The sequence below is a fragment of the Ranitomeya imitator genome, chromosome 4, assembly GCF_032444005.1.
Source record: "Ranitomeya imitator isolate aRanImi1 chromosome 4, aRanImi1.pri, whole genome shotgun sequence".
Classification (NCBI taxonomy): domain Eukaryota; kingdom Metazoa; phylum Chordata; class Amphibia; order Anura; family Dendrobatidae; genus Ranitomeya; species Ranitomeya imitator.
In genome coordinates this window covers 332,527,228-332,551,504 of record NC_091285.1, presented here as the reverse complement: position 1 = coordinate 332,551,504, position 24,277 = coordinate 332,527,228, and the positions used below count along the sequence as shown (strand labels likewise).

Genomic DNA, 24,277 nt, shown 5'->3' with positions numbered 1-24,277 from the left:
TGGCACATAGTGCCGGATGCCAGCTGCTATAGTCAGCTGACACCCGGCCACGATCGGCCGCGCTCCCCCCGTGAGCGCGGCTGATTGCTCTGGACATACTATTCCGTCCTTGGGAAGTAGGGCCCACCCCACATGGATGGAATAGTACATCCAATGGTAGAAAGGGGTTAAGTATTTTGTGTGACATATCTCTGTGATTTTAAGGGCATAAAAATTCAAAGTTGGAAAATTGCTAAATTTCCGCCAAATTTCTGTTTTTTTCACAAATAAACACAGGTAATATCAAATAAATTTTACCACTATCATGAAGTACAATATGTCACGAGAAAACAGTGTCAGAATCACCGGGATCCGTTGAAGCGTTCCAGAGTTATATCCTCATAAAGAGACAGTGGTCAGAATTGTAAAAATTGGCCTGGTCATTACCGTGCAAACCACCCTTAAGGGTAAAGGGGTTAATAATGAAACATTTGGTTTTTGCTAATGTGTTATGGTGGTAAACTCTGACGTTATATATGATTTGATGATGCCAAATAACTAAATAACATATGAAAGTTTATAGTCCGAGTGGCGATTTAGAGCATTTGGACTAAATACTTTGGGCTATATACAGTGGGGCAAAAAAGTATTTAGTCAGTCAGCAATAGTGCAAGTTCCACCACTTAAAAAGATGAGAGGCGTCTGTAATTTACATCATAGGTAGACCTCAACTATGGGAGACAAACTGAGAAAAAAAAATCCAGAAAATCACATTGTCTGTTTTTTTATCATTTTATTTGCATATTATGGTGGAAAATAAGTATTTGGTCAGAAACAAACAGTCAAGATTTCTGGCTCTCACAGACCTGTAACTTCTTCTTTAAGAGTCTCCTCTTTCCTCCACTCATTACCTGTAGTAATGGCACCTGTTTAAACTTGTTATCAGTATAAAAAGACACCTGTGCACACCCTCAAACAGTCTGACTCCAAACTCCACTATGGTGAAGACCAAAGAGCTGTCAAAGGACACCAGAAACAAAATTGTAGCCCTGCACCAGGCTGGGAAGACTGAATCTGCAATAGCCAACCAGCTTGGAGTGAAGAAATCAACAGTGGGAGCAATAATTAGAAAATGGAAGACATACAAGACCACTGATAATCTCCTTCGATCTGGGGCTCCACGCAAAATCCCACCCCGTGGGGTCAGAATGATCACAAGAACGGTGAGCAAAAATCCCAGAACCACGCGGGGGGACCTAGTGAATGAACTGCAGAGACTTGGGACCAATGTAACAAGGCCTACCATAAGTAACACACTACGCCACCATGGACTCAGATCCTGCAGTGCCAGACGTGTCCCACTGCTTAAGCCAGTACATGTCCGGGCCCGTCTGAAGTTTGCTAGAGAGCATTTGGATGATCCAGAGGAGTTTTGGGAGAATGTCCTATGGTCTGATGAAACCAAACTGGAACTGTTTGGTAGAAACACAACTTGTCGTGTTTGGAGGAAAAAGAATACTGAGTTGCATCCATCAAACACCATACCTACTGTAAAGCATGGTGGTGGAAACATCATGCTTTGGGGCTGTTTCTCTGCAAAGGGGCCAGGACGACTGATCCGGGTGCATGAAAGAATGAATGGGGCCATGTATCGTGAGATTTTGAGTGCAAACCTCCTTCCATCAGCAAGGGCATTGAAGATGAAACGTGGCTGGGTCTTTCAACATGACAATGATCCAAAGCACACCGCCAGGGCAACGAAGGAGTGGCTTCGTAAGAAGCATTTCAAGCTCCTGGAGTGGCCTAGCCAGTCTCCAGATCTCAACCCTATAGAAAACCTATGGAGGGAGTTGAAAGTCCGTGTTGCCAAGCGAAAAGCCAAAAACATCACCGCTCTAGAGGAGATCTGCATGGAGGAATGGGCCAACATACCAACAACAGTGTGTGGCAACCTTGTGAAGACTTACAGAAAACGTTTGACCTCTGTCATTGCCAACAAAGGATATATTACAAAGTATTGAGATGAAATTTTGTTTCTGACCAAATACTTATTTTCCACCATAATATGCAAATAAAATGATAAAAAAACAGACAATGTGATTTTCTGGATTTTTTTTTCTCAGTTTGTCTCCCATAGTTGAGGTCTACCTATGATGTAAATTACAGACGCCTCTCATCTTTTTAAGTGGTGGAACTTGCACTATTGCTGACTGACTAAATACTTTTTTGCCCCACTGTATCTATCTGTCTGAGGCTATGAAGAAAGGTACCGACGTTTGCATATGGGTATTAACAGATAAAGTGGGGCCTGTATCCAGTTTCAGCGAGAGGCTCTTGTACCTGCGTACTTGGTTGAATACACCCAAGACGCATATGAATCGGGAACACTGGTACTCACTGGTGGATCTAGGTGGAACGCATGTGAGACGCAGGTGAACCTGAAGTCTCTGCGCCTGCGCACGGAGAAACGCATACCGCAGACTTTGTGCAAGGAAGAACAGTGCGAGAGTCCTGCAAAATTACATCCATTAGGCAACTAACATCCATGTGTCTGCTGAAACTGTCAGAAACAGACTCCATGAGGGGTGGTATGAGAGCCCAACGTCCACATGTAAGTGTTGTGCTTACAGCCCAACAACGTGCAGGGTGATTGGCATTTGCCAGAGAACACCAAGATTGACAGATTTGATATTGGTGCCTTGTGCTCTTCACGGAAGAGATCGGTATCACACTGAGCATGTGACAGACGTGACAGAGTCTGTAGACGTCGTGGAGAACGTTCTGTTGCCTGCAAAATCTATCAGCATGACCGATTTGGCAGTGGGTCAGTAATGGTATGGGGTGGCCTTTCTTTGGAGGTCCACACAGCCCTCCATGTGCTAGCCAGATGTACTCTGACATTAGGTACCAGGATGAGATCCTCAGATCGATTGTGAAACTATATGCAGGGGCACTGGGCTCCTGATGCATGACAATGCTAGGCCTCATGTGGCTGAAGTGTGTCAGCAGTACCTGCATGATGAAGGCATTGAAGCTATGGACTGGCCCGCCCTTTCCCCAGACCTGAATCCAATTGAGCACATCTGGGACATCATGTCTCGCACCATCCACCAATGTCACGTTGCACGACAGACTGTCCAGGAGTTGGCGGATGCTCTAATCCAGGTCTGAGAGGAGATCCCTTAGGAGAACATCCGCAACCTCATAAGTAACATGCCCAGGCATTGTAGGGGGGTCATACAGGCACGTTAAGGACACACACACTACTGAGCATCATTTCCTAGTTTTGAGGTATTTCCAATGAAGTTGGATTAGCCTGTAATTTGATTTTCCACATTGATTTTGAGAATAATTCCAAATCCAGACCTCCGTAGGATATTAATTTCAATTTACATTGATCATTTTTATATTTTATTGTTCTCTGCGCATTACACTATGTAATGAATAAACAGTTGTACCTGGAATACTTAATTCAGTGATATTTAGGATGTGGCATTTTAGTGTTCTCCTTATTTTTTTGAGAAGCGTGTATAAAGCAGTGATTTTACGATATCGATCACTGGAATCCCACGTTTGCATAGTGTTGAGTGGGGAGCTCCATGCTTGACACTGTAAGTACGGCTGGACACTGCGCAAAGGCGGCTTCAAGTGCTACACTGCGCAAGTGCGGGATTTCAGTGACGTTGGCGCAGCCAGGGAATTCAATCAAAGTGAGTGGCAGCGACGCCTGCGAGTTAACAGAATATGAAGTACACCCCTATGACAAAGTGAGCAAGTACCATATATATACAAGTGCTCTTTGGACATCATTACAATTTTTTAATGAAAAAAACGGGTTAGTGATGCACATTAAATCACTAGCAACGCGCTAGGGACAGTTTAGATTCCTGAAATGACGTGACCGGGTCCATTTAACCAATTGGTGAGCTGAACATGAAATAATCTTTTACTCTAATCACAGAAACTGAATATTCCAGACAGCTATGTACTGTAGTTGGTTAAGTGAGTAAATCTTAGGACAACTGTTTACCACATTGTGAGAAATTAGGGCGTTTTCCATGTTAAATTGTTTTTTTCCTAGCTAATGTTGCCCCTAAAATATTTTATGCATTTTCATGCAGACTATGAAACCATAATGGATGTGGAAGGAGTGGTTACTCGCTTTTGCAATGACTATGGAATGATAAATGACCAGATCTATTTCACACCTGATGTCGTAATTTGTCGAGAGCCTTTAAATGTTGGACAAAAAGTAACTGTTTCCTATCAAGAGGATAAGACATCTGGAGGATGGAAAGCAATAAAGGTATTTTTTTTACATGTTTTCTAGAAGAGGATCTGTCAAGGGTTGACTATTCAGACGTACCTAACTTATCTGTCTTAAAAAGTAAGGAGTAAATATTGAGCAATAAGCTGGTGTTTGATATTTCAGCATTCAGAAGGCTTGTTTCTGCCACAGCACCATAATGGTGCCCTGAAATAAGCTGAAAAGTTCAGATATCTATTCACTGATGGAATCCTTATATAATATTGCAAAGAAAAAAAACTTAATAGCACCTCCTTACAGACTGAAGCAAATGTGAACAGGTGCAAGTTACTATGACTACATAATATACAAACCAAAGAATACAGCAGCTCTCTGTGCAAGAATATACGTGCAAGCATTGAATATATGACATTTGTATGGAAATTATGCCAAAAGTACTTTGAGGTACTGTATATACTCGCGTATACGCTGAGATTTTCAGCCCGTTTTTTTAGGCTTATACTCGAGTCGTTGTCCCAGGGGGTCGGAGGGGGAGATGCAGCTGTCACATCATACTCACCCTCCCGGCGCGATGATCTCCGGGCGCCGGCAGCTCTTCCTGTGTTCAGCGGTCACGTGGTACCGCTCATTAAAGTAATGAATATGGACGTGTCTCCACTCCCATAGGGATGGAGCGCATATTCATTACTTTAATGAGCGGTACCAGTGACCGCTGAACACCGGAACAAGCTGCCAACGCCCGGAGACCATCGCATCGGAGAAGCTGCTAGGGACCGTGCCGGGAGGGTGAGTATGACAGGATAGGGTGAACATTGCGCGATATTCACCTGTCCCCGTTCCACCACCGGGCTCCGTCTTCCGCAACCTCTGGCTGTGATGTACAGGTCAGATGGCGCGATGACGTGTTTAGTACATGCCCTCTGCCTGAACGTCACAGCCAGAGGACCTGGAAGACACAGTGGCGCGCGGCGGTGGAACGGGGACAGGTGAGCGACGAGAGGGGAGTATGTCATTTTTTTTTTTTAATCACAGCAGCAGCATATGGGGCATAATATTCTATGGAGCATCTTATGGGGCCATAATCAACCTTTATGCAGCATTATATGGGGCAAATGTTTCTATGGAGCATCTTATGGGGCCATAATCAACCTTTATGCAGCATTATATGGTACAAATGTTTCTATGGAGCATCTTATGGGGCCATAATCAACCTTTGTGCAGCATTATATGGGGCATACTTTTGTATGAAGCATCTTATGGGGCCCATCATAAACTTTATGGAGCATTATATGGGGCATATTTTGTATGAAGCATCTTATGGGGCCCATCATAAACTTTATGGAGCATTATATGGAGTGTATTTTGTATGGAGCATTATATGGGGCTCCTGAATTAATATGGATATTCAAAAACACTTAACCTACTGATATCTCCATTAATTTTACTTTTACGGTATCTATTTTTATTTTTTAAATTTACCAGTAGCCGCTGCATTTTCCACCCTAGGCTTATACTTGAGTCATTAAGTTTTCCCAGTTTTTTGTGGCAAAATTAGGGGTCTCGGCTTATACTCGGGTCGGCTTATACTCGATATACGGTACTTACTGCATAAATTAGCCAGTTTGTGTGTGTTGTACACCAGCCACCACAAATTGTACCTTCCTTTAATTGTCATAAAACATCTAGCACTTCCATGAGTGGACTAAATATTCAAATTTATTTCAGGAACATATAGACAGGACAGGCAGTCAGCAAAACCAGTTTGTTTCGACCAGAAGGTCTTAACCCCTTTCTGACATATGATGTACTATGCCATCGAGGTGGTATGGGCCCGTATGACCACCGACGGGATAGTACATAATCACCGATTAGCTAAAGTTAGGGTTAGGTCTAAAGTTAGGGTTAGGGATGGGGCTAAAGTTAGGGATAGGGTTTGGATTACATTTAAGGTTGGGATTAGGGTTAGGGGTGTGGTTAGGGTTATGGTTGGGATTAGGGTTAGGGGTGTGGCGGAGTTAGGGGTGTGGTTAGGGTTGGGATTAGGGTTAGGGGTGTGTTGGGGTTAGGGGTATGGTTGGGATTAGGGTTAGGGGCGTGTTCGGGTTAGGGGTGTGGTTAGGGTTATTGTTGTGAATTCTGCTCTTGGGCTCCCTCCGGTGGTTATGAGTGGTAGTGCTGCTGTCTTTGGATCGCAGCATTTATCAGGTGTGTCCACTTATTGCAATTTGGACTGGGCTATATAGTCTTGCTTGATTCTTTAGTCAGTGCCAGTTGTCCATTGTTTTTGGAGGATTCACATGCCTACCTGGTCTCTCCTGTTTTGCTGTTCATTTCAACAAAGATAAGTTCTGGCTTTGTTTTTGCAGTCCACATGCTGTGGGCCTTATGGTTCAGTGTATTTCCATGTTTTGTCTTTTCCAGCTTTGTCTGTGTAAGGATTTTTTCAGCCAAGCAGGATCTCTGGAGATGCAGATATACCCTCCATGTCTTTAGTCAGATGTGGAGATTTTGTATTTTCTGTGGTGGATATTTTCTAGTGTTTTAATACTGACCGCATAGTACTCTGTCCTATTCTTTCTTTTTAGCTAGAATGGCCTCCTTTGCTAAATCCTGATTTCAGTCTGCGTATGTCATTTCCCTCTCCTCTCACAGTCAATATTTGTGGGGGCTGTCTATCCTTTGGGGATTTTCTCTGAGGTAAGATAGTTTTCCCGTTTCTATCTTTAGGGGAAGTTAGTCCTTAGGCTGTGTCGAGGTGTCTAGGGAGTGTTGGGTACATCCCACGGCTACTTCTTGTTGCAGTGCTAGGTTCAGGGTCTGCGGTCAGTACAGGTACCACCTTCTCCAGAGTACTTCTCATGCTTGCTCCTAGGCCACCAGATCATAACAGGTTATGGTTGGGATTAGGGTTAGGGGTGTGTTTGGGGTTTCAGTTAGAATTGGGGGGTTTCCACTATTTAGGCACATCAGGGGCTCTCCAAACGCGACATGGCGTCCGATCTCAATTCCTGTCAATTTTGCATTGAAAAGTCAAACGGCGCCCCTTCCCTTCCGAGCTCTGCCATGCGTCTAAGCAGTGGTTTACCCCCACATATGTGGGTATCAGCGTACTCAGGACAAATTGCACAACTTTTGGGGTCCAATTTCCTCTGTTACCCGTGGGAAAATAAAAAATTGGGGACGAAAAGATTATTTTTGTGAAAAAATGATTTTTTATTTTTACAGCTCTACATTATAAACTTCTGTGAAGCACTTGGTGGGTCAAAGTGCTCACCACACATCTAGATAAGTTCCTTAGGGGTCTACTTTCCAAAATGGTTACACTTGTGGGGGGTGTCAGTATTTAGGCACATCAGGGGCTCTCCAAACGCGACATGGCATCCTATCTCAATTCCAGTCAATTTTGCATTGAAAAGTCAAACGGCGCTCATTCCCTTCCGAGCTCTGCCATGCGCCCAAATAGTGGTTTAACCCCAGATATGGGGTGTGAAGAAACCAGATTGTATCTTAATTACCCAGACAGCTACCTTTTTGCAAACCAATAAGAACTGACTTTTCATTTGTATATTGGCTTGTGCATTTAAGTGTTTATGTCTGGTGGTTCAAGAAGACAGACTTGCAAACTGATACCATTTAACATGCAGTGTAAGTCTGTAATAGTGACTTGTACATAGTGTGTGTTTATCTTTGCTTATTGATGTGTGCTGATGTGCTAATTGTGCATTGAATTCCAGAACTAGCTTGGTGACTTCTAAAGCAGAGAAGGAAAGACTGTGCAAATAGATTGAATGGTCAAGTAGTACTACGTAATCTCATCACCATTGTTTGCCATATCTTGATGTTGAACTAAGGGTACCGTCTCACAGTGGCACTTTTGTCGCTACGACTGTACGATCCGTGACATTCCAGCAATATCCATACGATATCGCTGTGTCTGACACGCATCAGCGATCAGGGACCCTGCTGAGAATCGTACGTCGTAGCAGATCGTTTGGAACATTCTTTCGTCGCTGGATCTCCCGCTGTCATCGCTGGATCGGTGTGTGTGACACCGATCCAGCGATGCGTTCGCTTGTAACCAGGGTAAACATCGGGTTACTAAGCGCAGGGCCGCGCTTAGTAACCCGATGTTTATCCTGGTTACCATCGTAAATGTAAAAAAAAAACAGTACATACTTACATTCCAGTGTCCATCAGGTCCCTTGCCGTCTGCTTCCCGCACTGACTGACTGCCGGCCGTAAAGTGAAAGCAGAGCACAGCGCGCTGTGCTGTGCTTTCACTTTACGGCCGGCAGTCAGTCAGTGCGGGAAGCAGACGGCAAGGGACAGACACCGGAATGTAAGTATGTACTGTTTGGTTTTTTTTACGCTGGTAACCAGGGTAACATCGGGTTACTAAGCGCGGCCCTGCGCTTAGTAACCCGATGTTTACCCTGGTTACCCGGGGACCTCAGCATCGTTGGTCGCTGGAGAGCTGTCTGTGTGACAGCTCTCCAGCGACCACACAACGACTTACCAACGATCACGGCCAGGTCGTATCGCTGGTCGTGATCGTTGGTAAATCGTATAGTGTAACGGTACCCTAAAGGACACTGGGTAACTCTAAAAATAGCTTACATGCCTTGGGTATAAAAAGACTCAGAGATCACATCCTGGGGGAGACTGAAGTAACACAGAGCTACCAGCCAGACATTCTGCAAACCACCCAATAGACAAGAGAAAGGACTGCAGCCAATTCATCATGGCACCATCACGAGGGACACTGATCTATGATTCTATAGGAAACAACCTAGGGGTTTTCGGCTCCGGTTGGAAGGACACAGATCTGATCCAGAGACCATCTCTGAACCATGGATATGTTTGGGACCCGCTGCTCGCCTGGTTCCATAGAGATGGTCAGATAAGCCAGGTGGTGACTCTCGTGTCAACTGGCTTTGGACCTTGTATGGACTCTAGGGACAGTTCTTGGTCATATCCCTATGCTTGTCGTTACCTCTTCTCTGTGCGTGCATCAACAGATGAAGTAGCGACCCTGGGAGCTCTGACATCAGGTCATACTGGAAATACGTGGAGATGCAGTGATCTTTTATATGCGCCCATGTAACTGTCAACTGGCTTTGGACCTTGTATGGACACTATGGACGGTTCTTGGTCATATTCCTATGCTTTTCTTTACCTCTTCTCTGTGCGTGCATCCACAGATGAAGTAGCGACCCTGGGAGCTCTGACATCATGTCATACTGGAAATACGTGGAGACGCAGTGATCTTTTATATGCGCCAATGTAATCAAGCAATTGCAGCCATGTTGGGATTGTTCTGTTTGCTATTGTGTGCTGTGGTTCAATAAAGTATTGCCACACTGTTTCACCTTAACCCTGTGTTGTCTCTGTAGTGTATTGCCCACTGGGAGATAGAGCGGGCGTTCAGTGGTATGAGCAGTGGTCCATGCAGTCTTGCTAAAGACAGCCGGGCCAGCGGACGAGAGCACCCACTGACCCCGTTTCTTCACAATTGGTGGCAGCAGTGGGATACTACTCAGCCCGGCTAAACCGGGGGAGCTGCAGGAGACTGGTGTTCTCACACACCATCCAGGGCTCCACAACAAGGGAGGTATACAGACAGACCCAGCAGACCATTGATGAGGCATGCACAGCAGGTTTCGGATGCCACTATATCCAACCTCACCAAATCGGTCTTGGGAAGAGGACCAGAGTAGCTATATGACCTCAACAAGAAACGGAAACTACAGGAGATGTTCCAGCTTCAGCGGATTGAATAGAATTTAATGCAGGAACTACGGAATGTGGAGGAAGCCATGCGTGGACCCAATGGATACCAGTTGTTACTCTTCAATTACGTATGGAGTTTATTTTTCATAAGGAGCATATGGAATATGCTCTAAGGAAACTGGATGATCGGAAGCCTATCATGTCTGGTTAATTAAGATGGGGGAGGAATGTGAATAAACCAGATTGTATCTTAATTACCCAGACAGCTACCTTTTTGCAAACCAATAAGAACTGACTTTTCATTTGTATATTGGCTTGTGCATTTAAGTGTTTATGTCTGGTGGTTCAAGAAGACAGACTTGCAAACTGATACCATTTAACATACAGTGTAAGTCTGTAATAGTGACTTGTACATAGTGTGTGTTTATCTTTGTTTATTGATATGTGCTGATATGCTAATTGTGCATTGAATTCCAGAACTAGCTTGGTGACTTCTAAAGCAGAGAAGGAAAGACTGTGCAAATAGATTGAATGGTCAAGTAGTACTATGTAATCTCATCACATCACCATTGTTTGCTATATATAAATGTTGAACTAAAGGACACTGGGTAATTCTAAAAATAGCTTACATGCCTTGGGTATAAAAAGAATCAGAGATCACATCCTGGGGGAGACTGAAGTTCACAGAGCTACCAGCCAGACATTCTGCAAACCACCCAACAGTCAAGAGAAAGGACTGCAGCCAATTCATCATGGCACCATCATGAGGGACACTGATCTATGATTCTATAGGAAACAACCTAGGAGTTTTTGGCTCCGGTTGGAAGGACACAGATCTGATCCAGTGACCATCTCTGAACCATGGATATGTTTGGAGAAAGCCAGGTCTGGGACCTGCTGGTCACCTGGTTCCATGGAGATGGTCAGATAAGCCAGGTGGTGACTCTCATGTCAACTGGCTTTGGACCTTGTATGGACTCTATGGACAGTTCTCGGTCATCTCCCTATGCTTGTCGTTACCCCTTCTCTGTGCGTGCATCCACAGATGGAGCAGAGACCCTGGGAGCTCTGACATCATGTCATACTGGAAATACGTGGAGACGCAGTGATATTTTATATGCGCCCATGTAATCAAGCAATTGCAGCCATGTTGGGATTGTTCTGTTTGCTATTGTGTGCTGTGGTTCAATAAAGTATTGCCATACTGTTTCACCTTAACCCTGTGTTGTCTGTGTAGTGTATTGCCCACTGGGAGATAGAGCGGGCGTTCAGTGGTATGTGGCGTGGTCCATGCAGTCTTGCTAAAGACAGCTGGGCCAGCGAACGAGAGCACCCACTGACCCCGTTTCCCCGTTGCATGGGGTATCAGCGTACTCAGAACAAATTGTACAACAACTTTTGGGGTCCAATTTCTCCTGTTACCCTTGGTAAAATAAAACAAATTGGAGTTTGTTGTAAAAAATTGGCCCTTAGAAAAATTGACAATTTGGGGCTAAAGCAACATTTTAGTGGTAAAAATATAATTTATTCTTTCTTCGACACTCAATGGTATAAAATTATGTGAGGCACATGTGATGTCAATATGATCTCTCCACCCCTAGATTAATTCATTTGGGAGTGTAGTTTATAAAATGAGTTCTCATATCAGGGGTTTCTGTTGTTCTGGCACCTCAGGGGCTCTGCCAATGTGACATGGCACCCTCAAACCATTCCAGCAAAATCTGAACTACCAATATGGCTCCTCTTCCCTTCTGAGCTTTGCACTGTGCCTCAAAAGTAGTATTCCCCCACGTATGGTTCAATTTCTCCTGTTACCCTTATGAAAATGCAATATTTTGTGCTAAAAACATTTGTGGGGAAATTTTGATTTTTTTTTTTTAGTTTTACGGTTCAATGGATTTGGTTTATATGGATACACCTAAATAAAATTGGAATGGTTGGTGATATCAACTTCCTGTTTGTGGCACATTAGTATATGGGAGGGGGAAAACTTTTCAAGATGAGTGGTGACCATGGTGGCCATTTTGAAATAGGCCATTTTGGATCCAACTTTATTTTTTTCAATGGGAAGAGGGTCATGTGACACATCAAACTTATTGAGAATTTCACAAGAAAAACAATGGTGTGCTCGGTTTTAACGTAGCTTTATTCTTTCATTAGTTATTTACAAGTTTATGACCACTTATAAAATGTTTTCAAAGTGCTGCCCATTGTGTTGGATTGTCAATGCAACCCTCTTCTCCCACTCTTGACACACTGATAGCAATACCGCAGAAGAAATGCTACCACAGGCTTCCAGTATCTGTTTTAGATGGTCTGACACTAACCCACAGTGGATAGATCCCTCAAAGACAGATACGAGATGTGCAGCATTCAAAAATTCCTGTGAATCACCTGAAGGGTTAATAAACTTCTTGAATCTGGTTTTGAGCACCTTGAGGGGTGCAGTTTTTAGAATGGTGTCACTTTTGGGTATCTTCTATCATATTGACCTGTTAAAGTGACTTCAAATGTGACCTGGTCCCTAAAAAAAATAAAATAATAATGGTCTTGTAAAAATGAGAAATCGCTGGTCAACTTTTAACCCTTAACGTTCTAACAAAAAATAATTTGGTTCAAAAATTGTTCCGACGTAAAGTAGACATGTGGGAAATGTTACTTATTAAGTATTTTGTGTGACATATCTCTGTGATTTAAGGACCTAAAAATTCAAAGTTGGAAAATTGCAAATTTTTTTTACATTTTTGGCAAATTTCATTTTTTTCACAAATAAAAGTCATGTCAAAAATGTTACCACTGTCATGAAGTACAATATGTAGCGGGAAAACAGTCTCAAAATCACCTGAATCCATTGAACGGTTATTACCTCATAAAGGGACAGTGGTCAGAATTGTAAAAAAATGGCCTGGTCATTAACGTGCAAACCACCCTCGGGGGTAAAGGGGTTAATCAGTCATACCTCTCGGGCCAAACGCCAACAAATTAAAAGTACTGGTAAGAGCTAGCACAGATTAAAAATAACCTTAGGATAGATAGGATGGCTAAAGGCCTGAAACGCATGATGGGTATGACTAAGGGCCATAATTGCCTGAAACACATTAGCTATGTTGCAGTCCATTTTCTATCTCTGGGATCCTTTTTAACATGTGTCATGATCCGTTCCGGAGTTTAGTCTTGTCTGCTCTTTCTCTGGGTGGATCATGTCAAGGGTTAACTTTGTTCTCCCTCATTCTGGGCTCGGGTTTGCTATTTAGCTTCCAGGTATCCAGAGGGTGGTGTCAGCTATAGCTCTGTTTTCAGCGTGTGAACCTGACTCTGAAAGCCCTTGATTTGTCCTACTGTGAACTCTGATTTGTCTTGTGTCTGTTATCTCCCCCTGCCTGCCCTTTCCCAGTGTCTCTTTGTTTGTCTGTATATCTGCTTGACTCCTTGGTTCTGATCTCTTGGCTTGGTTTTTTGACTCCGTTTCAGTTTGTCCCTATTGTACCGTATTTTGCTCGTTCTGGTTTACTGATCCCTTGCTATGTAATGACTATCCATTATGTCCTAATCCTTTTGTACTGTTGTGCTCTGGCTTTGTTTTCCTGACCTTGCTCTCGCCACTAGGTGGCGTCTGTTCAGTTGCTCTGTGTGTGCAGTCTGGCTTCCCTACCAGGCTCCCCCTGGTGGAGGTTGCGCTGTACTGCACTGCATGACATAATAGCTGACCAACACATTTAAAGGGATTTCTGCATTTTTTTTTTCTCTGCTCTGTTTGCTATGGATCCGCTCCATACCTTGGCGGATCAAATGGATAGCTTGACAGTTATGATACAAGACCTGTTTGTGGAACAGAGGGCCTTGTCCTCTTCTCATAACCACCTGCAAAGGGAGTTTTCTGACACAGTTAAATCATTGCAGACTGACTGTAAGTGCTCTGACACTGTTGATGTCACTTTGCACTCTCCTGAACCTACAGTCAAGCTGCCAGATACCTTCTCTGGGGAGAGGGAGAGATTTTTTACTTTTAAGGAGAGTTGCAAGCTTTTTTTTTCACTTAGACCCAGATCTTCTGGAGATGAGAGTCAGCGGGTGGGGATAATCCTTTCCTTACTGCGGGAGGGACCTCAGTCATGGGCCTTCTCTTTACCTGCTTCTGCCCCTGAACGTGTGTCTGTGGACAAATTCTTTGAGGCTTTGGGACTGATTTATGACGAACCAGACCGGGTCAGGGTAGCAGGGGACATGATCATGAGTCTCTCCCAGAATGAACTCACTGCTGAACAGTATTGTTCTGCGTTTAGGCGGTGGTTCGTTGAGGTGTCTTGAGGTGACGCTGCTCTGAAGCGCCTGTTTGAGAGAGGACTTTCAGATCATCTCAAGGACGCGCTGGCCCTTCATACGCCACCCAATTCCCTGGTAGAGGCCATGACCCAGGCCATTCGTATGGACCGGAGGTTACAGGAGAGAAGAATTATCCAGCGTGAGATTCCTGTTTTGCCTGCCAAGTCTGAGGCGATGTCATTCAAGGAGACAATGGAAGTTGGTGCCACCAATTTCAAGGAGAAGGAGAGGAAACGGCGACGTGATGGGAGATTACGTTTTTATTGTGGAGATCCGGGACATTGGAAGAAGACTGCCCCTCTTGTCCATCGAGTAACAAGCTGCCGAGTCTGGGTGATTGTCTAAGAGGCCATCCAGACTCTCAGGTACCATTTTTGTAATTTCAAAAGTTTTGTTAGAGGTGGAACTGTGTTATGGAGGTGGTTTTGCATCCACTTCAGCGTTTGTGGACTGTGGATCTTCCATGAACTTCATTGACTCTAGTCTGGTGTCCAAGTTGAAGTTAGGGACAGTTAGGTTAGAGACTCCCATCCATATCGTTGCCTTTGATAAGACAACGTTGGCTCAAAATGTCCTTAAATTTGTCTCTGAGGAGTTCCTCCTCTAGGTGGGGTCCTTGCACCAGGAACGAATTTCATGTTATGTTATGAATAATCTTCCTGCGGGACTGGTGTTGGGTTTCCCCTGGTTGCAGAGGCATAATCCTGTTATAGACTGGGGATCTCGTGATATTGTTAAATGGGGTCCTAATTGTTCCAATGGTTGTCTTTCTGCTGTGTTTGTGTCCACGATTAGTCCGGAGGGTATTCCGGAGTACCTAAAGGACTTTGGGGACGTGTTCTCCGAAAAGAGGCTGAGGTCTTACCGCCCCATCGTTCTTATGATTGTACCATCAATCTTATTCCCGGTGCTAAATTGCTCAAAGCCCGTTTGTACAATCTTTCTGGCCTGGAACGTATTGCCATGAAAAACTATATCTCTGAAAGTCTTCGCAAAGGTCACATCCATCCCTCTGTCTCACCTGTGGCCGCGGGATTTTTTTTTGTCAAGAAGAAAGATGGTGGTTTACGTCCATGCCTCGATTTCCGGGAACTAAATAAAATTACAGTGAGAAATACCTACCCTCTCCCACTCATTCCTGATCTCTATAACCAATTGTCTGGGGCTAAGTGGTTTTCCAAACTGGATCTTAGGGGAGCATATAACCTTATCCGTATTCAGGAGGGGGATGAGTGGAAAACAGCATTTCTCACCTCCGAGGGTCTGTTTGAGAACTTGGTCATGCCCTTCGGTCTCACTAACGCGCCCGCGATGTTTCAAAATTTCATGAATGATGTATTTTCTGATTTTATCGGGCGCTTTATGGCCTGGATGATATCCTTGTTTTCTCACCGGACAAGGAATCCCACATTGGTCATTTACGTGCTGTTCTTCACAGGTTACGGGGAAATTCTCTGTTCGCTAAACCCGAGAAATGTTTGTTTTGTGTCCAGGAACTTTCTTTCCTGTGGATCATCCTTTCTGCCATTGGGTTTCTGATGGATCCCGGAAAGGTACATGCCATTCTTAATTGGGTGCAACCCAGAGACCTCAAGGGGTTGCAGCGTTTTCTGGGTTTCGCTAATTATTATCGGAAATTCATTAACGGGTTTTCTCAGGTTGTCAAGCCTCTCACCGATCTCACTTGCAAAGGGGCTGATCTTAAAGTTTGGTCATCCTTGGCAGTTGAAGCATTTATTACATTAAAAAAGCGTTTTATGACTGCTCCTGTATAAGTTCAGTTTGATCCATCTGAACCATTCATTGTAGAGGTAGACGCATCAGAGGTGGGAGTAGGGGCGGTGTTGTCTCAGGGACCCGTTACTTTGACCAATTCAAGACCATGTGCCTTTTTCTCCCGGAAGTTTTCTGCAGAGAGGAACTATGATGTTGGGAACCGGGATTTATTGGCCATAAAATTGGCTTTTGAAGAATAGAGGCATTTTTTGGAGGGGCGGTTCATCGGATCACGGTGATTACTGATCACAAGAACTTGTCTTATATTGAAACTGCCAAACGGTTAACTCCTAGACAGGCTAGGCGGTCGCTTTTTTTCTCTCGTTTTAATTTTTCAATCACTTTTTGGCCTGGTTCCAAGAATGTCAAGGCTGATGCCTTATCTCACAGTTTTGATCCGATATCACCCCCCGAACCTCCTTCCTCCATTGTTCAGCACGTGGTGGTTGTTGCGGGGGTATCCTCTGAATTGGAGCTGGAGATTCGAAAGGCTCAGTCTCTTGCTCTTCCCTCTTTGCCTGACAATAAGCTTTTTGTCCCAGTTCAGTACCAATTGAGGGTTCTCCAGGAGTTCCACGATTCTGCTCTCAGTTGACACCCGGGGATCTCTGCCACCCGGAAAGCCATTGCTAGGCTGTTTTGGTGGTCTTCCATGACCTCTGATGTCGCTGTGTTTTAGTCTGCTTGTGATACCTGTGCCCGTGCCAAGAGCTCCCATAACCGGCCGGCCGGGGAATTGGTGCCATTGCCAATTCCGGATAGACCTTGGACTCATTTGTCCATGGATTTTATCACTGATCTTCCTCCTTCCAATGGCAAAACTGTAATCTGGGTAGTGGTTGACAGATTCAGTAAACAGGCGCATTTTGTACCTCTGGCAGGATTGCCTAATGCTGAAACATTATCTAAGCTGTTTATTGAGCATGTTGTACGGTTGCATGGTGTGCCTTTGAATGTGGTTTCTGATAGAGGAGTACAATTTGTGGCCAAATTTTGGAGGGCCTTTTGTAAAAAAAAAAAAAAAAAAATGGGTGTTTGTTTGACGTTTTCCTCTGCTTACCATCCTGAGACTAACGGTCAGACGGAGAGGACCAATCAGTCTCTTGAACAAATTTTGAGGTGTCTTGCTACATCTCGGCAGGATGATTGGTGTTCTTCGTTGCCCCTGGCTGAGTTTGCATTTAACAATCGGATTATCCAGTCCACGGGCACCTCCCCAATCTTCTGTAACTACGGTTTTCACCCTCATTTTGGTGAATTTTCTAGGCTGGATTCAGGATGTCCAGGGGCTGATACGGCAGCGCAACGTTTGGGGGAGATGTGGAGGGAGGTCAAAAAGAACATCGGAGAGGCTCAGGGCAAATATAAACTTTTTGCGGATAAGCGACGGTGTGTGAGACCTATATTCCTGGTAGGAGATAAAGTGTGGCTGTCTACCAGGAACATTCGTCTCAAGGTTCCTTCGGCTAAGCTAGGTTCCAGGTATATTGGTCCTTACGAAATCATTGAGGTGATCAATCCAGTTGCCTTTTGCTTACGACTTCCTCCGTCGCTTCGGATTCCCAATGTGTTCCATAAGTCCCTTCTTAAGTCATTTTTACCATCCTCTGTTGGGCCTCCATCCCCTCCGCCTCCGGTCTCTGTGGATGGTCAGACCAAGTATGAAGTGGAACAGATTGTAGATTCTCGCATGGTCCGTAGTTCTATTCAGTACTTGGTCCATTGGAGGGGTTACGGTCCTGAGGATCGATCTTGGGTCCCTGCACGATCTGTCCATGCTAATCGACTGGTCCGGGCATTTCATGCACGTTATCCTGGAAAACCTGGGGTCCGGTGGCCCCCCTTGAGAGGAGGGTACTGTCATGATCTGTTCCGGAATTTAGTCTTGTCTGCTCTTTCTCTGGGTGGATCATGTCAAGGTTTAACTTTGCTCTGCCTCATTCTGGGCTCGGGTTTGCTATTTAGCTTCCAGGTATCCAGAGGGTGGTGTCGGCTATAGCTCTGTCTTTGGCGTGTGAACCTGACTCTGGAAGCCCTAGATTTGTCCTACTGTGAACCCTGACTTGTCCTGTGTCTGTTATCTCCCCCTGCCTGCCCTTTCCCAGTGTCTCTTTGTCAGTATAACTGCTTGACTCCCTGGTTCTGATCTCTTGGCTTGACTTTTTGACTCCGTTTCGGTTTGTCCCTATTGTACCGTATTTTGCCCCTCCTGGTTTACTGATCCCTTGCTATGTCCTGACTATCCATTCTGTCTTAATCATTTTGTACTATTGTGCTCTGACTTTGTTTTCCTGACCTCGCTCTCGCCACTAGGTGGCGTCTGTTCAGTTGCTCTGTGTGTGCAGTCTGGCTTCCGTACCAGGCTCCCCCTGGTGGAGGTTGCGCTGTACTGCACTGCAGCTACATGACAACATGGTTTTTAATCTGAAGAAATAAAACAAAAAAATTGAATGTACAGGGGTTGAGTGTGCATGTGCTGGCCCAACAGCCCCGTTTCCCCCAAGGCTTCGTCAGGGGGCGTGTCACATATCGTCTTTGATGTATGTATTAGACTTTGAACTATCTTTTAGCTAGAAATTGTTTAGCAATAGTAATTGTTTCACTTTTTCATTTACTAGGGGTATTTGGTTAGAGGCCATAATGTTGATAGACCCTGCTGTAAATATACATATTAAATAATTATCTGCTAAGTTCATTTACAAGCATGCTGGCACCACTTTTTCCAAGCGTGCTCTGTTTGTGTCTTATGTTTGTTCCGTCATATTATTCTTTTAAAAATATTGAAATAAAATGTTATTTTTTATGAGACCTATTTTGCACTCTGTTTTCTTATGTTGGTCTACTGATTCACTTTAGAGTGTGTTTCTCGCAAAGAGGTTGTTGTAGTTGCTTGTTTTTTGGTGGTATTTATCCCACACAAAAAATGCCACAACTATTGCGGTCTATTAAATATTTTTTGGTATTTTAAAATTTTCACACTCATATAAAAGACTAGATGGTGGCCCGATTCTAACGCATCGGGTATTGTAGTATATTGCACAGCCCACGAATATTGCCCAGCCATGTAGTATATTGCCCAGCCACGTAGTATATTGCCCAACCACGTAGTATATTGCCCAGTCACGTAGTATATTGCCCAGTCACGTAGTATATTGCCTAGTGACGTAGTATATTGCGCAGCCACGTAGTATATTGCCTAGTGACGTAGTATATTGCGCAGCCACGTAGTATATTGCCCAGTGATGTAGTATACAGCACAGAACCACGTAGTATATTGCCCAGTGACGTAGTATACAGCACAGAGCCACGTAGTATATTGCACAGCTACGCAGTATAAAGCACAGATCCACGTAGTATATTGGCCAGTCACGTAGTATATTGCCCAGTGACGTAGTATACAGCACAGAGCCACGTTGTATATTGCACAGCGAAGTAGTATACAGCACAGAGCCACGTAGTATATTGGCCAGTCACGTAGTATATTGGCCAGCTACGTAGTATATTGCCCAGCCATGTTTGTCACAGGTTAAAAAATAAAAAATACACATATACTCACCTTTCCGAGGGCCCCTTGTAGTCCACGGCAGCTTCCGGTCCCAGGGTTGGTATGAGCGCAGGACCTGTGATGACGTTGTGGTCACATTACCGTGACGTCATGGCAGGCTTTTCTAGCGCAGGCGCGCAGGGCCTGTGATGTCGCGGTCACATGAACATGACGTCATGGCAGGTCCTTCTCGCGCAGGCGCGCAGGGCCTGTGAAGACGTCACAGTCACATGACCGTGACATCATGGCAGGTTCATTCTCCCATACCATCTTTGCCACTGGAACCTGCAACGGAAGATGGCGGCCGGCGCAATCGACTACGGAGGGTGAGTATAGCAGGTTTTTTTCTTTTTATTATTTTTAACAGTACATTTTTTACTATTGATGCCGCATAGGCACGTCAATAGTAAAAAGTTGGGGACACACAGGGTTAATAGCGGCCGTAACGGAGTGCGTTATCCGCAGCATAACGCGGCCCGTTACCACCGGCATTAACCCTGTGTTAGCGGTGACCGGAGGGGAGTATACGGGCGACAGGCACTGACTGCGGGAACTAAGGAGTGGCCATTTTCTTCCAGACTGTGCCTGTCGCTGATTGGTCGTGGCAGCCATGACAGGCAGCTGGCGAGACCAATCAGCGAATGAATGACCGTGACAGGAGGACAGAAAAACGGAAGTGACCCTTAGACAATTATATAGTAGGTAATGTTTTATCTTTCTATTGTTAAAAGTTATGTCTTAAAGGGAACCTGTCACCCCGTTTTTTCAGATTGAGATATAAATACTGTTAAATAGGGCCTGCGCTGTGCGTTACTATAGTGTATGTAGTGTACCCTGATTCCCCACCTATGCTGAGAAATACATTACCAAAGTCGCCGTTTTGGCCTGTCAATCAGGCTGGTCAGGTCAGGTGGGCGTGGTGACATCGCTCTTTTCTTCCCCAGCTTTCCGTTGGTGGCGTAGTGGTGTGCGCATGTCGCAGTGACGAATCCACTGCGCGCACGTGAAGAAGCAGCGCGCGATCTGCGCTATTACCCCCTGTCATCAGTGGGGGTGGCCATCTTCCTGGGGCCGCGCGTGCGCAGATGGAGTGCTCTGCTGCACGGGGCTTCAGGAAAATGGCCGCGGGATGCCGCGCGTGCGCATTAGAGATCGCGGCGGCCATTTTCCCAAAGCCGAGTTTGCACTCCATCTGCGCACGCGCGGCCCCAGGAAGATGGCCGCCCCCACCGATGGGGCGCAGTGGATTCGTCACTGCGACATGCGCACACCACTACGCCACCAACGGAAAGCTGGGGAAGAAAAGAGCGATGTCACCACGCCCACCTGTCCTGACCAGCCTGATTGACAGGCGAAAACGGCGACTTTGGTAATGTATTTCTCAGCATAGGTGGGGAATCAGGGTACACTACATACACTATAGTAACGCACAGCGCAGGCCCTATTTAACAGTATTTATATCTCAATCTGAAAAAACGGGGTGACAGGTTCCCTTTAATATTAAAGCTTTTCTTACTACAATTTGATTAGTCAGTGAAATGTTTAATTATAATTTTTTGGAGAAACTATAAATACCAATCTATTGTGAAATTCTCATATTTAAACACCCGATAAAAAAAAAAAAAGGTGCTGACCAGAAAAAATGTTGCCTAATATATGAATTCACAATGCATCTACAGTTGTAATCAAATAAGAATAAATACATTCCATAAAAAACAATACATATGGACAACCATGTTACTATTTACAACAGCTGTTAAGTTACTGCATATATAAAAACTCAATGACGCAATGATAGTAAAAGTCACCTTGATAGTAGTTGCATAGCACAAGTAACTGATAAATGGTTTGTACAGTCATATAATTCCATGTTAACGTCGTATAAACAAGGATATTTATAAATCACTCGGCCTTGGCTGTGGTCGACTAATGAGGCACAAAATATCATATGATGTCAAAGAAACAGTTTCCAATGTGTGATACTGATATCACTGGAATTTAAACAACACTTTTATATCCACCTCCACGGGTTTCTGTTGTTATCTCTTGATGGCACGTCAGATGATCAATAAATGCAGTGGAGTTGGCAAAACTGTACTAAGGTCAGCTTCAATAGGAGAACTGAAGTTCCAAACACAGGTAACGGCACGGAGACCAATCAGAGTGGCGTAAGACTGTACAAGAATCAGCTTTAATGAAAGAAAGAAACCTCCAATAATTGTTGTGTATCACATTCCAATATACCGTATTTTTCGGATTATAAGATGCATTTTCCAGGACGTCCCTTCTGACAGCACCATGGAGGACGTCCTCTTCTTCCTTGCAGGGACAGAAAGCACATGAGAGGTTAAAAGGTCCCGTCTCACCCCCATTCCCTTAGTGTTTTTCCTGTCGCCTGCATGGCGGGACACACGAGAAGAGCTGCGTACATCCGGTGCTGGAGGTCGGGCGTTCCAGGTGGAACGCAGATTCACCCGACACAGGCGGCGAACAGCTTCCGGGGTCTTGGAGGGGAGCGCGTCACTTCCGGTGACGTCGCTAAGGTGAGCAGAGCGTGCGCTCCGGTGGAACGCATAGCAATGTGGACACTTCTGGCAATAGCGTCTAGTGTCGCGCCGCCGTGCTTCTGACTGCAGCTGCGGAGACAACTATGGAAGGAGACATGCTGGACGAAGGAGGGGTAAGTGCGCCTGGCGCAGACCACCTTCACCTCACATAGGCCTCAGGAAGCTTTTAGCCTATTACTCCCTATCTTATGCCATTTAGGATAAGGGAACCCCGCTGCTCCTCTGACCACAGCTAAAAAGCCCAGCAAGGACTCTGTGAAATCCAACAGATGCCCTGTATGCCACGTGAAGCTCACGGGCTCCCATGTCAAAACTCTCTGTGTACCCTGTACACCAAAGGTCATGAGAGATGAGCAGCCGTCGCTGCTATCAGAAATGAGATCCCTAATGTCACGGGAGTCCTTCTCCGGTACCACACAATCAACACAGCAAGAGTATAGTAAACAATTCCAAGACCTTTATTTAGGCAAAAATATGAAAGGTCCATATATGATCCACCACACAAAGGATAAAATAGTCCAGAACACGAATGCAGTTCAGTAACAGGATAAAAGTCCAACAATCCAGCAGACAGAGGATACATAGTCCATATACTCTTCTTTCTCTCTGAGATGCTCTGAACACACCATCATTCCACACAGGACTGACTGTGTCTCACCTCCCTGATATTTACAAGTCCCTCTCCTCATTCACAGGCTAGGGGGATGGGTCGTAGGGGCTCATTGTTTCAACAAGCTAGTTCAATACATCATGAGCATATTAGCAAACAACATTATTCACTGACCTTGTGGAGAGATAACAGTACAGTACTGTGGGGGGAAAGGGAATATCAGATGGCAAATAACAACTCATCTTACAAGAAAACACCATGATAATCAGTAAAATATAAATATACACAAAATGATACCCACATAACATGTCACATCATCACAACCTCTCCCCCCTCATAATAAGTGAGCATGCTATGAGGTCTACACAGACCTCTGGCCTGCTCACTTTAGTACACATTGCTCAATAGTTTATAGTTCCTTGTACAGTGGCAGGGGTTGCAATAATCATGAGCACTTGTCCATAAATTCCCGGGTCCTAGCTTTATGGTCATACCAGGCTTTTTGACTGGACTGGGCCGTTCGCTGATGTTCATTAGCCAAGGTAGCTAGCTGGGCGAGACAGTTTCTGAACCCTAGAACGTAGGGAATGATGGGTGTTCCGGTATCTGCAATATCTCCCTCCAATTGTTCTTTCAGAAGAGTGAGAGGCCCACGGACCTTCTGCACACAGTATTTCTCCAAAACCATAATCCAAACGTACCAAAGCTCGCTGTATATATTTGCGGACCCCCGCCAGGACAATGGGAATTCCCGGGCCCTGATGTATTGCCTCAGGTCGAACCACACGGGGGTCAGCGATAGTCAGGAATGCCCCCGTCTCTAAATCCCGACACTTTGTTCCATCAATTAAGACATCCTGCAGGTGGCAATGCCATTGCTCTGTATTTCTGATGGACAAAGTTCGGAGTCCATCAACTCCAGGAGGGGTATCTATGGTGCCGTGGTCGGTGGTCCACTCTGGTGGGGGTGGTGGTAGCTCTTCCTCAGGTGGGATGGAGTGCACAAGATTTAATGGACAAGGTGGGGCTGCGTGGGGCTCCCTCCGAATCCTTGAGGGACAGCCAGACTGCAAATGTCCAGGTTGCCCACACCCATAACATCTCCTCTCTGTGATACCCCCAGGTCGTGGTCGGAACTGTTGGGGCCCAGGATTGTGAGGCGTGATTGTCATCGGCTTGCGACTTGGTGGAAGGGCAGATATAATCGGAGGGGAATGTGGTGCGGGAGAAGGCCGTGGTTCTTTGTCCAGAAGACTCCTCCATTGCGGTCGGATAGTAAGGGCTTCATCGGCCAGGGCTGCAGCTCGACCCATTCCCATACCTCTGCGGGGCACTTGGCAAGAAATTGTTCTATAAGGAACGCCTGTATAAGATCTTCCACACTAAAGGCGTTTTCTGCTTCCCGCCATCTCCGACATGCCTGGGACATCTTATGTGCATACATCCTAAACGATCCCCCCGTAGTGCATGGGAGGCCTCGG

General features: G+C 45.1%; 1 protein-coding gene across 1 annotated transcript in view; it reads left to right on the top strand.

The window, feature by feature from the left end:
• The window catches only part of MOV10L1 (Mov10 like RNA helicase 1), a 317,167-nt gene that overhangs the window by 37,013 nt on the left and 255,877 nt on the right, over positions 1-24,277 (top strand). The window contains exon 2 of the mRNA XM_069764946.1: positions 4,101-4,285. Within this exon, the coding sequence (XP_069621047.1) occupies positions 4,101-4,285 (185 nt within the window). The remainder of the gene's footprint in view (positions 1-4,100; positions 4,286-24,277) is intronic.